At 28.8% G+C, this 16,090-nt stretch overlaps 1 protein-coding gene across 1 annotated transcript in view; it reads left to right on the top strand.

Annotated features, from left to right (window-relative positions):
• The window catches only part of LOC131847297 (uncharacterized), a 96,099-nt gene that overhangs the window by 20,996 nt on the left and 59,013 nt on the right, over positions 1-16,090 (top strand). Inside the window, exon 2 of the mRNA XM_059196840.1 lies at positions 14,376-14,423. Coding sequence (XP_059052823.1) covers positions 14,376-14,423 — 48 coding nt within the window. The remainder of the gene's footprint in view (positions 1-14,375; positions 14,424-16,090) is intronic.

Genomic DNA, 16,090 nt, shown 5'->3' with positions numbered 1-16,090 from the left:
TACTCGCTTAATATTTAGAGAGATATTTTAGGGATAGTTAGTGATTTCAAAAGTTTGGATTGTTGTGCCGTTCCAACACTTGATTTGCGCCTAAGTCGTAAATGTCCCAATATAAAGTTTTGCCAGTATATTTATTTCACAAGTATATGTTAAAATATTTACTAATTAGCATTCAATAGATCGTTGATCGTAGACGTGCGTACCTACCTACATTTTACGTGCCAAGTTTACGTAGTTACGTATGTGCCAAAACATTACTCAGACAAACTGAAATGTAATAAACTGGTTAACAATAAACTTCATTAATGTAATTCCCTTTGTTATACAAAAAGCAATAGACCCTAGCCTCTTTGAACTACCAAACTAACAAAATAACAAAACAACCTCCCTTCATTTTTAATACTATTTGTGCATTCATGTGAACTTGTATTTCGTTACAGTTTCTTGCTATTATCCAGTAGTGCCTAAAGGGATTTTATGTCCATACCGTTGTAGAAACTTATCATCAAAATATAAAACCATAACATAAAGTATTACTTAATCACCATACCTACAGTAAAGCTACATGAACTAATAAATAATAAATATAAAAAGCTAATATTTTAGTAATTAGATTATTTTATTATCATATAAGGTCAGGAATGATAAAACATAGAACTTGGCCGTAATTAATCATGCGAAACTTTGTTCCAATTATCTAATTCAGTCGTGATAATTATTTGGTTCATTATAATGTTTATAGTGACAATAATAGAATCCTCTATGCTTAATTGTTGTCGTACTTTATATATTTAATTTGAATTTCAATAATTCCATAGAAAAAAATGAAAATATCACATTTAAATATTATAGTTTTTACGTAATATGATCATAAAGATAGTGATAAGAGTTATCTGTATATACAAACGAGTAATATTAACATAGGTAAGAAAGGTAAACTATACTATATTTGTACAGTGATTTTTACGCATAAACAAATAAAGTACACGAAATTACTTTCTAAGTAGAAAGTAACATATCTAATTTCGGGGAATGACTGATTCATAAAAGCCCTAAATGTGTGCTACTTTTTTTTACTTTATTATTTCCATCTTACTCTACGTTAATTATAAATTCGTATTTTAAGAATATAAAAAGTTTTCAAACCTTTGTATATTCCACTTTTCCCATCCCATTTGAATTTTTGTATTTATGTACTTCGAAATAATCTAAAAATAGTAGATAATAATTTTAAATTTTATTTAGATGTTGTAATTTTTTTAGTAACAACTTTTGCAAATTTTTTACCTTTAGAATAAACGATTACTAAATGACATATAATCCGGAGAAAATTATATATATCTTTATCTATTGTAGATATATTAATGTTTACTGTTTTTTCATTGGTAAAGTTCTCTTGTATCTCAAGACATAAAATTGAATACTGAGAGTTCTTAATGGTATCTTGAATTTAATATAAAGTATAGTACTCACATTTTAATATATAGTATGGGATGTCCTCCTATTCAAAGGGAACTAAGAAGTACCCATTTTATATCAATTGTATACCATGACTTACATGTGAGTTTAATAATTAATATTTGGTAAAAACGATATAATTTAATTTTAATTTAATTATAACTGAAAAATTTTGAAACCTTCAAAGATTGGCAAAGTTTTGTCTAACGTCTAACAAAGCACTTTTTTTTAATAGAAAAGTGTTTTTAATTGATATAATTTTCTGTAGTTATTTTGTATTAGATACTGGCAAATTAATTATATTCATTAAGATGTTTTGGGTAGTAGTTAGTTATTAAGTGATTAATAAGTAATGAAATAATACTGAATTGACTTAATACATAGTAATACCTATAGTTTAATTGATCAACATAATTATATGAATGTATAAATTACATCTGTACCTAGTTAGTGCCTACATTAGTAGTATTGTGACCGCGTCATTAATTCATAAAAGTTTTATAATTTTCTTTCATAATATTATATTATGAGTCAATGGAATAAACCATTTAATGGCTAATAGGTAGGTAGATAATCCATAGTAATTGAAGTTACTATTTCAAGGTTGAAAATAATAACATCTGTGTAAATAGTTCGATACCTACTGGAATAATATGCATAACATAGTTGTAAGTAATATAAGGAAACAATATGTCTAAAGACCAAGTAACAACTATTTTTATGGGTCACAAGGAATGCTTTAGGAGAAATATTCAAATAAGCCAAATTCCTTGATGCTAGTCGGGGAAGCGAATATATTCTCCGGATTAAATTAAACATTTAATAAAATTGTACATGGTAATATTCGTACTTATAATAATAATATATGCTTATCGAACTGGTTGAATTTCAAAATTTATTCTATAATAAACTCTTTTAGTAATCAGAAATTCCTATTCTCTTTATTTATCACATTTATAGCATAGACTTTAATGTATGATGAGTGCCTAAATCGTGTTCATCACAATGCTATAGAAGACCGTTTATTTATAATGTAAAAGGTTTCTTACGAAGTATATTCACGGACTCTAAAAAATCAAGCACATGAATAATTTTTGGACAATTTATTTTAGTACTGCAACAAAATAATTAAGCTAAGTAAGCGTAGCGATTAAGAGATTTGCTGGCATTTATTTATGAATTTAAATGCTATGCGCATTTAAATTCTATTCTATGTCATATCTATGGACATAGATAAGACTCTAAGACGACCACCTCGGTCCGCGGACCATAGATTAATAAACATTGATCTAGGAAATTCATAAAACTTGAATACTTAGTTTTTTTTAATGGATGATAATGGAATGGCCTGCGCTAGCGATTCACACTGGTGGGGCAGAGGCAGAGGATTAGATGAAATATAAGCATGAGGTCAGGATAGTTAGCCCATTGTGACGTATTCACGCTGATTTCTAGGATAAACCCGTGGAGGTCGACCTGAAATGGTTCATTGCTGTCAATGATGTCATGATTCCACGTTACTAAAAATTCCCTTCCTGTCCTTGAATAGTAGTTACGAGGTTAGGTATATACTCAGCTCTCAAGACGTAGGCGATGATCGGTCACAAGTCGCAATAACGAGGTCTGACTGCTCAGGTCAGGGTCGATGTTCACGACATAATAAGAGAGCAGATTCTATTACGCTGTAGTTATACTATAATTATTACAGTATATGGTTTCGATGATAATTCTATATGTTAATATATTTATAATAATTATTTCTTCATACTTTATTTTTTACAAGTAATCGTAATTTAAGTCACTTTAATAATACGATACTAGTTATTACCCGCGACATTGTCTGCTTTTTTGATATTATGATATTTTTTTATTTTTATATGTTAACAAATGTTCATCCTCGTCTTACCATAGCCATTTAGTCGTGCAACGTAACAAACAGACAGAGACGTTTTGCGTTTCCCTATGCCCCTGTGTACTAAAATATTTTACAATTATATGTACTACCGATAATGTGAATTTGTTGTAAACACCAAAATAGTTCTTCAAAAAACATTATCGATGGTACACAGCAAATTGGAAATACAAATTAGTATTTTAGAAAACATAGGAGAGTTCTTTATAAACCTGTCCAAGTACGCGAAAGTCCATTGTAAAAGGTCCATTGCATTTCAATAGTTCATTATGTTTAGCTTAATCCTGATGTTTTAATAACTTTATTAAGAAACTTGTGTTCGTCATTTTTATCTTGATTTTGCAGGAGTTCTTTATAACACTATTAAAACATCAATAAATAGTCAAAAACATATAACAGACAGACATATCACACAGTAATATAACACACACACCTACACACATACACCTACAATGTTTCGATACTTGAATATTTTTCTTTAATTTTGAAAGACTTCTTAACGTAATTGTGCATCGCCTGGAATTTAAATGAGGCATGTTTTCACATGAATAAATTTAATACTTTTTTTTAATAAATAACATCAAGATATTTCGGGCCATAACACATATGTTAATATAACTCTTTTCGTAATACATATTTATGTTAGTACCTATGTTATTTTTTATTGGCATTATTATATAAAGATTGTTTCTATCAGTATTTAATTTTAATAGTAGTTTTCCGCATCTCTATCAAAAGTGCGTATTATCAATAAATATCGTATAATCTAACTATAATCAACATAAATAGTTGACTTAATATTAGAATTAAACAGTAACTATGGCATGAAGTTGAATGCGTGGCTGAGTAAACCGCCGAACAGATCGTCACTGCGCGCTATATATTTTAATTAAATCATTTAATTTACTTGCCCCACTAACACTAATGAAATTAGTCGATATCCATAGATCTAGTTTACTCTAATGAATCATTAATGATACAAGGTGTAGGTATTTGACATTGAGCGACATTTATCAATGATTATTGTATCGGATTGTGTGAAATAAATTATTCCAGGTGTATAATTTAGTAGAAGTCAGTCAAATTCTTGATACGATTTATGTATAATATTTAAACAATATTGTATTTAATATAAGACAGGAATGTAAAGAATGAGCGATCTTGGACATTCGATTCTATTATCTTATTCCATAAAAAAACAACTAACATAAAAATTCGACACACAAATCTTTTAAAGATGAAAGGTTGTATGGATGTATTGTCATTTTTAAAGCTATAAACTTTTTTAAGATATTGATTAAATAATAATATAAAAGTTTGTAAAAATTTTCCCTTAAGGTGGTAAAATAAAATAGGGTACTAATTATTGACTTCGTCGTGTTTCAGATGAAACAAACGGCAACACGACGAAGTCGCGGGCAAAGCTAGTAAATAATATTTAACTTGAAACCGGAATACCTCAATTAATAAAAATTATACAATCACGATAGTAAACAATATACGGGTTTGAATTTTCAAATATTGATTTATAAGAATAATGAGTACGCTTGTATTGCATGACCGTTTTCATTTAGGTAATTAATGTTCATTAGCAGTCGGTACAACGGTGCTTTCATTAGATGGTTTTAGTTAAATATTTAAATTAGGCCCGCCGCGTTACACACACAGCAAATTAAGGCAATATTCTCTTTAATTCCATTCCACGTTACAAAGGGAGAACTAAGCGTAGAGTAATTACGTGATTTGATTTTTATATGAGTCGACACTGTCAATTGGTCCCAGTGAAATCACTTCGTTCATAATCACTTAATTTTCTCCCTAAAACTGTCAATTTTCGACGTCATTTTGTCGATCGTTTGGTAATTATTTGTGAAAAATGAACCGCTTATAGTAGAGATTCCATATAAAAACATATATGTATATCTATTCACTGTAAAGTAATGTTAAGAATCCATATTTTTAAAATTGATTAGCTTCGATTAGGTAAATAAATACAGATGATGTTCTCAAGGTGACACCGACGCTATTTGGGTCAGGGACTCTAGCGGATGGCATGGACTACGCCCTAGAACACCAAATCATATGCAGCAACATTTATCCTCATTACACGTTATTAGTGGTGAGAAACTAAATAGACATTTATCCCACGATTAATTAAACAGCCATTGGAAGTCCAACATCGAAGTTGATTGTTATTAGCTAACACTTTTGTAACTAATTCGATGGAACAGTAGAAGTGAACGATACATCAGAATGCCTCGTGGGTGTTATAGGTCACGGAACATTGAAACGAAAGCTCTTTTTTCACGTTTAATCGGCTTGATTAGATACCGTGAAATTGGATAATCCATTACATGCTTCTCATATTGTGTCCGAGATGTAAATGAATAGACACCAGTACCCATTTGACTTCAAACGTTCGTGATGTTGATTAAAAGTAATCTCTAGACTTGCAAATAAAGGGAGATAATTGTATGAAACATAGCAAAGAACAAAATTTAGTTAGTTAACATTTTAATTTGTCAGTATGTCATTAGCCTTAAGTTTATGAAGTTTATGGAGTTATGATATGAGCTATAATCCTGACAAATATGATATATAGTTATATTCAAAACTATTTATAGTTTTCAACTTAAGTAGTGAGTTCTGTCACAGATCATTGTCGACTAATTGTAAATTTTTCATTGTTCCACTGAAACAGAGTTATGAGAAAAATACTAGATATTGTTATTTTTATGTGTTAAACAAAAATTATGCTAAAATAATAAACGATTAATAGTTATAAAGCAAAAATAAGAATGTTATAAATATTTATTTCCACGATATTGTAAAATTAGTGTATAACAGGATTATAGCGCCTAAAGGTCGACGTAATAAAATACTAATATGTAATACATATCTTAGTTACAAAATTCCACAACTGCTGTTAGTTCGGTCAAATTAATTCATAAAAAAGTTGCGTTTTATTTCCAACAGTACGATTTGGCATATATAAATATGTTAATTACTCGCACCTGTTTGTAATGAAAATATTAATTTTAATTTCATTTCATTCTGGATTCGGATGTCAAAATGAAATGTAAATTAATTAATTTACATGCATCGGATGAATGTATATAAAAAGGTTTTGTTTATATAGCTTAAATTGGTAATATGACACATACCTCAGATAAAACTAAATATACAAAATTTTAAATAATATCACAATTGTACAATAGTAGCTGTTTCCGCGGTTTTACCCGCATGAAATTTACAGCCTATATGTTAATCTGATGTGTAAACTATATCAGTGTACAGTTTCAACAAAATCCGTTGAGTAATTTCTGCGTGAAAGAGTAACAAATTTCCCCAAACTTTCGCATTTACAATATTAATAAGATTTACCTATAATACTTTAGTATTGCCTAGTTATATCTATCATTGTATATAATACCTATTTTTACGTACCTGTGGTTATCATTGGCCAACGAAGTTTCTTAATGGTCGATCATAAACTGCAAACTACTAGTAGTTCGCTTGATAAACTTGAAATCCTCTATCTAACCTTCTATCATCATTCTATGCTCAGTTTCCAACTCATCTATGCGGGCAATTTTAAGATCTAAATATTGTAATAACCCCTGAGCGACTCCCGTGTAATCTATGTCGCTCTTTAGAAATGTTTCCAGTCTCATAAATCACATGCTAGGTCCTGTGAGGTGCCTTTTACGGCATGTGTACAACTATTTTAATGTCGAAGTGATTTCTATAGAACTGGTAACTAGCTATAAACGTTACTCCACAGAACGTATATCCATGCGTGCCATTAGCGCTTGAGGTCTTTAACAATGGAAATTATACTCTATAACAATGGAATTTATTATATTTTTCTTTAAAGAAACTTTGTGCTAATAGTGGTCTCATCTTTTTTTCTAGTTATCTTCGGGAAATTATTAGTATAATATATTAAATTTCCTTAACTTTGACATGTAGATACTGGTAACCATCATGGTTCTGGACGACAAAAACATTCATTATATTATATTCTTTCTAATTTGATTTATTTATTACGAATTAATCAATCTTTATCTTCATTTAAACCTGTTTGTATAAATCGGTGACTATTTTTAAAAACCAGGTTCTGTTATTATTACTACCTATAAATAAAATATAAATAATACAAATTAAATTATAATAACTGAGTATAAACTCATTGCTCTTCTTCAGGTTATAATTATGTTCGCCATGAATATTGTTGCCCATATTACTACAGTATTAAAATAATTTGTCACCTGCGCAATGTCTGCATAAATTCATGAAAGTACCTTTTTATCTTCGCTACAGGATGTGACTACGAAAAATATAGTTACAAATTTAGCAATTACTTATTTTCGTTGTGTAATAAAATGTTATATAGTTTTACATTTCTGGAATAAAATTACATATATCCAATATATATGACACGATAATTATTAGGCTTATTATTTTTATCTTCTGTCTAAAAAATATCTATACAATTTTTTTCCAACTCAAACATCTAGAGGAACATCTGCAACATTTTTGTATGTTTTAGGTAATTATAATTTCACCATAAAAAGAATAGTATATAAACTGTGTACATATAAATATTATTATGTTCTATTTTCTAAAGACTTGTCACATGGAACTGTAGCCTTTTAATTATACCTTCAAATTATGTTAACGTAAGAATTTTATCTAAAAAAAATCTAATATACAAAATTCTCGTGTCACAGTGCTGTCAACAAAACTACATTGTATTATATCGATATACAAAGCTCCAAAAAAGGAATAAAAACCATTTTGTCAAATTAATTTAAGGCAGTAAAATATATTTTCTAAATAGAATATATAAGTACAAACATTCTGTATTCCAAAGAAAAAACAGGTTTTATTCCCTTAGGATAAGTATTGAATACAAGACTGACTCTATTACCATTCTCGTTTCGTATTCCATGACTGTAATCGTGCAGATATCGCACAATTGGTAATCTATCTTTGTAATATTGAATTCTGTCTTGTATTGTATAAAGTTGTACCTGGAGATTTGAGGTATTTTTCTCAAGAGAGTTATGTATATAAGTATGTTATAATTTTTTTACGTACATATTTATGCCTATTATAATACCAGTGTGCCTGAGCTGTTAAAAATAAAACAGTTTTCAACTATGTTTCCACCAAACACACGTTACATATAATAGAATGTTACCTACAAATATTGTAAACATGTTTACAATATTTGTGACATTCATACCAAATGTAAAACGTGTATAATATTTAACAATGCGAAAGTAGATGAATGCAGGCACCGGACGAGTTCCAGGCTTACTTGATGGAGGAGTCACTAGTCTCTGGAACTGGTGGCGATTATTATATACATACTAGCTGTCCCGGCAAACGTTATGCCTTAATATAAAAAAAAAATAGGGGTGGACTACCCCTAACATTTAGGGGGATGAAAAATAGATGTTGGCCGATTCTCAGACCTACTCAATACGCTCACAAAATTTCATGGGAATCGGTCAAGCCGTTTCGGATGAGTATGGGAACGAAAGCTGTGACACGAGAATTTTATTTTAATTTTTCATGGTATTGGGTTGTCCATGCCTGTCCTGTAAAGAGTTTAGCGTGAAGATTGATAGAAAGCTAGACATGTGTGTATAAAATATTGTACGTGACAATGATTGATACCATCGAATTGTGCGAAGCAAAAGATCGCAAATATGTAAATATTTTGCAAAATACCTATAGCTATTTCGGTGAAACCGAGAGATAGTGACAGATAAATGGTACGACTATAAGATGTAGTGTACAATAAAAAAATAGTGAGTATAAATATATGACTAGAAGTATAATAACGTCAGATGTCGTAAAATATAAAAACAGTACAGTTTTTATATAAATCCAAACAATCGAAACGTTACTGTAGGTTTGTTGGGTACTATTCCTTTACATAGTATAAAATAAAGTCTCTTCCGCTGTCTATTCGCTTAGATCTTTTCAACAACGTATCCTATATGTATATTTAATACAGTTTTTAGCAATAGAATAAAAATAAGAATAGACGCATCCTCTGCTGTATGGTAGCATACTTAATAATTACCGATTGTATTATACATTATTATTATTATTGTGTAATCATTTTTATTTCAACTCTATATTCCAATATAGAATTAAAAAAAACATGTTAAAGACCACAGAAGAAAGGCAATGTATTGTGTATTTCTAAACCTATGTGACTTATTCTGCATACGCAGCGATAGTTCCTAACGAAAGAAGAACTTTGTGTCTAATTATATTTTTTACTTTTGTAATCATTTATCTTTTTGTGACAATATTTTTTATAAATATTAGACATCGATAACTGCACCAGTGAGAAGTTAGAGTGGATCCAAAAATATACATTCTAAAAAAATTTTATTTAATTAAATAAAATGTTCGTACATCGTATGAAACAATTTGTTAATTTAGATGAGGCGAGGGTCGTATTAAATGAAACTCAAGTCTGCCAACTCCCTCGGGGTTGTAGTGTTAGTTTATTTATGTTTCCTCCGCCAAACGATATTCCAATATAATATATAGTGAACAGTTCCGTAGTCGAGTAGTCGTTGATGTATTTCTACTTAGTATACGGGTAAATAAATGGCCATAAGTAACAGACAAAGCAATAATCTGATTGTCCATGATAGAAGGCGCGGCCAGTTCACATACACAGGATCTGGGCTCTATTTGTTGCGCCCGCGCAGTAAGTCATGTGTGACGACGCTCCCCATCAGACATTATAAAACTACTTGTATGAATAAATTATACGGATAACACAGAGTAGTTCATATTGACTTTAAAAAAGATGTGATGTTTTAAGTATCTATGTAATAATATACATAGTAATATCGTATATTTTTTATTAATACATATATATGTATTGTATATTAAAAGAAAAATGCGATTTTTCACCAATTAAAAACCGTTTTATTTATATTAAATAGTATTTAAATTTTTATTTCAGTTGCATTCCAGTTTTGTAATATTTATTTTTAGAAAACGAATTAAATTCTATTGATCCGTTTTCATGTGATACTAATAATAAGCAAGCAAGATAATAATAACCATTTTTCGTAGTTCAGTCATTCATCATCGTCCATCAACACAAAATATACTATACTGCTACCCTTAATGGCTGTGTCCTTCATGTATTTGGACACATAGTACAAATGTTAATATTTTATTTTTTAATTTTTATTTTTGTTATTGACTGGTGTCATCTCTATATTCAGAATATTGGTTTAAATTTATCTACCACCATATTTTTTCTATTTTAATATTGAGTGTCTCACGTTATATTTCAATTGTGTTCCTTTGACTTATTAAAATCAAGGTCCAATAAGTTATTTTCTCGCTTATGAAATATTGTAATTACAAGGAACTGCTTTATATGCATAAAACTTTCGACGAATATTTTGCAATACATTACAGATTTATTGGCTCATATGTGCAGCTGAGTTTCAAGTTCTCGATTCACCGAATACGAGTTTGTGTCTGCTTATTTTAGTATCTGACTGTGGGCCAATTCGATTTCACGGACCAACCACTGCCAAAACATACTGTGTATCGAGTTGTCGACATAATATTAGATATTTCACTGTAGTTCAGGATATGTACTATAGCTTAAATTTTTCTGATTAAAAGAAAGTCAGCTTCTTTGCAGTGGACTGTCTATAACTTATTTATCTTATGTTTATTTAATTAAAAGACTTTTTTTAGAATATATTTTTATATTATGTAAATATCAAAACTAAATGGTATTAATTATGTTATGTAGTAGATAATGGGCAAAAGGAGATCTACAAAATTTAAACAATAATTTAAGTGCTTAGGTAATTTAATAGATTCAGCATTGAAGTTTTTTTTGTTTTTGTTAATTGATAATGAATATGTCTTAGTGTTCATGTGATTCGTACAATCCGTGCAACACACACAAAATCGCATCAATTAATTACAGTTTTCTATAAAGTAGTCTAATTTCTGTCAGAGACTCCAATTTCCGGATTAACAATTTCTGTTTATATCCACTGAAGGAGAAACACATAATCGATATTTTTTCTACTGTTAACTATTAAATACATTTTGGTGAGAGTTAGAAAATATGTATTCGTAAATTATCGTCAGCATGGTAAACATAGCAAAATTATTACAGTACTGTTACTTTTTCTAAAAGTACTCATATTAAGTTCGTTAATCTATCTATATGTAGTCTTATAAAAATGTATTAAATTATCATTCTTCATTACGTGTACATAGAACTTTATATTATTTTATAGGTTTAATATACATATAATATAATATATTTTATCGATATATAAAGAACATCAAAATATATTACAATTGTTTTTCCATATTGATCGTTATTAAGATATGTTTACTTTCGTATTTGGAATAAAACTAGAACAATATCCAAAAATATATTAGCATTCTAAAGCAGTTATCTACAGACGGAATTGTAAAGTCGTAATTGACATGCAAAGCGAAGCATAGTCAAAAACTGGGTGTAAGGAAAAAAAATATCAGACCTTAATGGCGTCGATATTTTATGAATATTTTATCTACATCAATAAGAATCATTCATGGGTTCCTTTTATAATAATTTTGAAAATAAATGGATCTTAATTAAGTGACGTTTTTGTTTGTGATTTTATTGGCACTTCCTTTTAGTTTGTGAAGAATTTACAAATTTTGATAAAATAGAAAATGTTTGAAGATTTTAAAGATACAATTTCACATAAATTTATATTGGGTTTTATCATAGATATTTTACGATATTAAGTTTATTTAAGTTTTTATTGTGGGTAATATAAAATAGCGCTCGTTAGTAGAGAGTCTGTACTAACGGCGAATGGTTTCGAAGTCCTATGTTATTTTTTACGAACATATATATAATGGAATATTTCTTTCTTATTAATTATATATTTTGCAATTTAAAATTTTCTCAATATATTTTGCAATAAAAATATTTAGTGCTAACATTGAACTGATGATTTGTCATGGGACTTGAAATGAAGTAAAAGTGGCTTGTGCTCTGCAGACACTCTCAACTGCCTGCATAGTTAAGCGCTTATTGACAGTGCGAGGAATGCCCGCGGTGTTAGGCTTTCTCCATAATTATTCCGTACACGTTAATTCAATATTGGTTTAGCACCATCGTCAGAGAGGTACTGACCCACATCCTTCACCTTCAAATGCTAGTTTGTTTACTGATCGCCAACGCATTTAATTCGATTCTTCGTTTCTTCTGTAAAACTTGACATATATGACGTTGATAAAACGTTCGAAATATTGAGCTGAGTTTTGGTTTCAACTTATTTAGTTAATTAACAAATATACTTTTGATAACGATATATTTGCTAGTAAGTAGGTTTTATTTTGAATATTGTACTAGAAATGTCATTTAGTAACTTTACAAATGATAATATAAGACAAAGTCTGAAAAGAAAGATTACTTTATTGAGCATAAAAAAATTTATTACTATTATGGAAGTACAGAACAGTGCGAACACAAGACCGGTTATGGTATGGTATGGTCATTATTACTATAAACAAAAATAGTAATTAAAATTGATAATGGAATTATAACAACCAGTATTATCTTATAAATGTATTATTATATATCTAAGAAGATTTATTTAGATTATATCTAAATAAATCTTCTTTACCTCAGAAGTATTGAACCAATTTTCACCTATCTATTTTTAAAGGTTTGTACTCATACATTGTCAGCAAGTATCATTAGATGTATTTTATTTTCATAAAATTAGAAATCTTTACAATCTGTATGAAACTTGCCCGGTTGCTATTCTACTATAAATAGTGAAAGGTTCAAATCAATTTGAAACGCTATAATGGGCTGGTTGTTAAGTATACATAATCGGAAAACGTTTGCGAAGGTTGTAAGAAAATCGCAGTTAGATTATTAACACTTCATTCATTTTGGTACAGTTTATTGTTATGTAATTTAAGCCAGTTAAGATTATTTTTACCATTTATATTATTTACCTACATGAAATTTATCCCTGTCGATAACACGATTGTTTTTATTTATTAGCTGATAGTTTCCTTCTGTATATAATACCTACTGTATGATTGAAAGTAGAAATTTAGTAGCACCGACTGGCTTTAGAACCTCAGACTGGCATTTAGTTCATGTAAATGTCAATACCACTTTTGGGAGTACTTCAAAAGGTGTCCTTTATCCCCTTGGTGGTTGTATTTTTTTTTTATAAAATTGCATAATGAAATCGCAGGTTGACTTTAACGCTAACCGAGTTGACAATCCAAAAGACGTGTAATGGTATTCATGGATAAAAACACAGAGGAATGCAATTAAACTGAACATTTTTGAGACAAATCTGCGCTATCTTATTGATTTTTATTTGTTCGTTGCAATGCCGATTTGATCTCGTCGAAAATCCGTTTTGACACCCTTATTTTTATTGTAATACATAAACCGGTACTTTATTTTGTTTTCACAGAATATGTAACATGCAGACATAAAATACACGATTTGAAAAATGTATAATATTAATATCCAATGTAGACTTTTATTTCATAATTAAGTAAATAAATAATTAATTATTGTATGATTGTTTTTCCTATAATATAATTATTATTATTATTCACTAGAGTATGAATTACAGGTACTTTTAAGTTACAAGATTTGTAAGCTTTTTTATGTAAAGGTCATTAAAATAGTTATATAGATTACGGCATACTTTTATTCATATGGGAAATCTAAAATTGCATGTATATGCATAATGTCACAAAGTTAATGTTTTCATAAATGCAATCTAGATCATAGAGTAGGGCAAAGACCAGTTTAAAATCAGAATTTTTCATTTAGCCGAAATGGAATCGTTATGATTCCATACTAATATTGTTAACATCTTATGTTAGACTTCTTTTAGGAATAGAACCTTAAATTTTCATTATGTTTGATGTATTTGATTGTGATTTACAGAGACCGTCATGATTGCGCCGACGTTCAAGGCGCGCTCGACCTCGCCAGGTATTGCTTGCCGTGACTTTTAAATTACCAACCCCTCTATTGACATACCCATCCGTATGAATACTCATTTGTGTTATGAGTGTGAATGTATGTTCTTAAAATATACTGTCGAAAGGGTTGCTTTTTATATTTTTGCACGGTAATGGTAGCTAGTAACCGACGAAATATCTACTGTATATGAAATTGCAAAATAATAAAATGTTAAGGAGCTATCCTTAACATTTCATTAATTCATCGTATTATACATAAATTGTTATACCTATAAATTATTCAGTAAATACCATAAATAACACAATAATATGATGTTTATTAATCATTCAGGCAAATTATTTTTGTACTGCAAATGAGTAAATTATTGTGGAACAACATTGTTTAAAAAATTCTAAAACTTGACTACGATGAAAAAGCAACTTTTAGTTTAATTTCGATAATGGTAAAATTGTAGGTAATTTTTATTTTCTAATAAATCTAGTTCAACGTTTGTATAACTTTCTTTATAGATATCGTAATATAAGAAATTTCTAGAATATTTTTTAAAAAGTTTAAAAAATATTATATCTCTGGTTATAAAAGTTATATCCATAATATGTTTGCTAAGTTAAGTTACTTAGCAAACATATTATGGATATAACTTTTATTGAAAACTATTATAATAATATATGTTACCGGAGAGATATATATATATTTAAAAATTTTATAGACAGAATTGTAGTAATTTCATACGTTGAATATGTTACTGGACCAAAATAGCTATTTACGTTAATATTCGTATATAAAAATAATGATTCGCTTTGTAATATCTAATTATAATATTTATAACGACTGATTTAACCTTTACTACCCATTTACCCGTTACTATTATTATACGAGAACTTCACGATATCCCACTATACATATAAAATATACATATGAATACAAATACTTAGTAATTTAACATAAGTAGACATATACTTGTATTCTTGGAATGTTTTCGTTGTCTTTATTCTCTGAACTAATAAGCTTAACAATGTATTGTGTTTGAAATGAAGCAGTGTTTTTACATTTTTGTGTTTTGTTTTGGTTTGAATTGTATTATTTGTGTTGTTTTAATTTATTGTGTTTGTTTATGTGTATACTACTTATAATTTTAACATACTGTAGGTATATATTTTTTAACGTATTAAATACGTTGTTGTAAATTTGATTATTAATTATGATACTTTAGTAATTGAATTGGATATATTTTACCACAAAACATTACATACACATATTTATTATTAAATATGAATAATTAACGAAATACAAAAGGTAAACAAAATTTGCTTTTGTCGGAATAATGGTATACAACGATCTTAATATTCAACCCTTCAGGATATAATTTTGTACTAAAATTATCCCAATTATAAGGTACACTACCTAAATGCGCTGTTCTAAATGAAGATGTTTCTTGAATTGGTCGGCAAAGGATTACCTCCGAAACATGTAAAATAGGGACCTGCTGTAGCTTACAAGAAAATTGTATTCCACGAGAACGTGGAATTCCACGAGAATGTACAGAAGTACATTGAATAATATTTGCTGTAGAATACATTTAACTTTACCTATAGATTTGTTAACCGAAGTTCGTCTTTATCGTTATTAATATTACACGTAAGTTTATTCGTATTTTATTATTAGATTGTCAACTG

This window comes from Achroia grisella, unplaced genomic scaffold, assembly GCF_030625045.1.
Source record: "Achroia grisella isolate CSIRO2021 unplaced genomic scaffold, CSIRO_AGI_Agris_v1 utg517, whole genome shotgun sequence".
NCBI lineage: Eukaryota > Metazoa > Arthropoda > Insecta > Lepidoptera > Pyralidae > Achroia > Achroia grisella.
The sequence above is the reverse complement of the archived record's forward strand: the minus strand, read 5'-3'. Positions and strand labels throughout refer to the sequence as shown.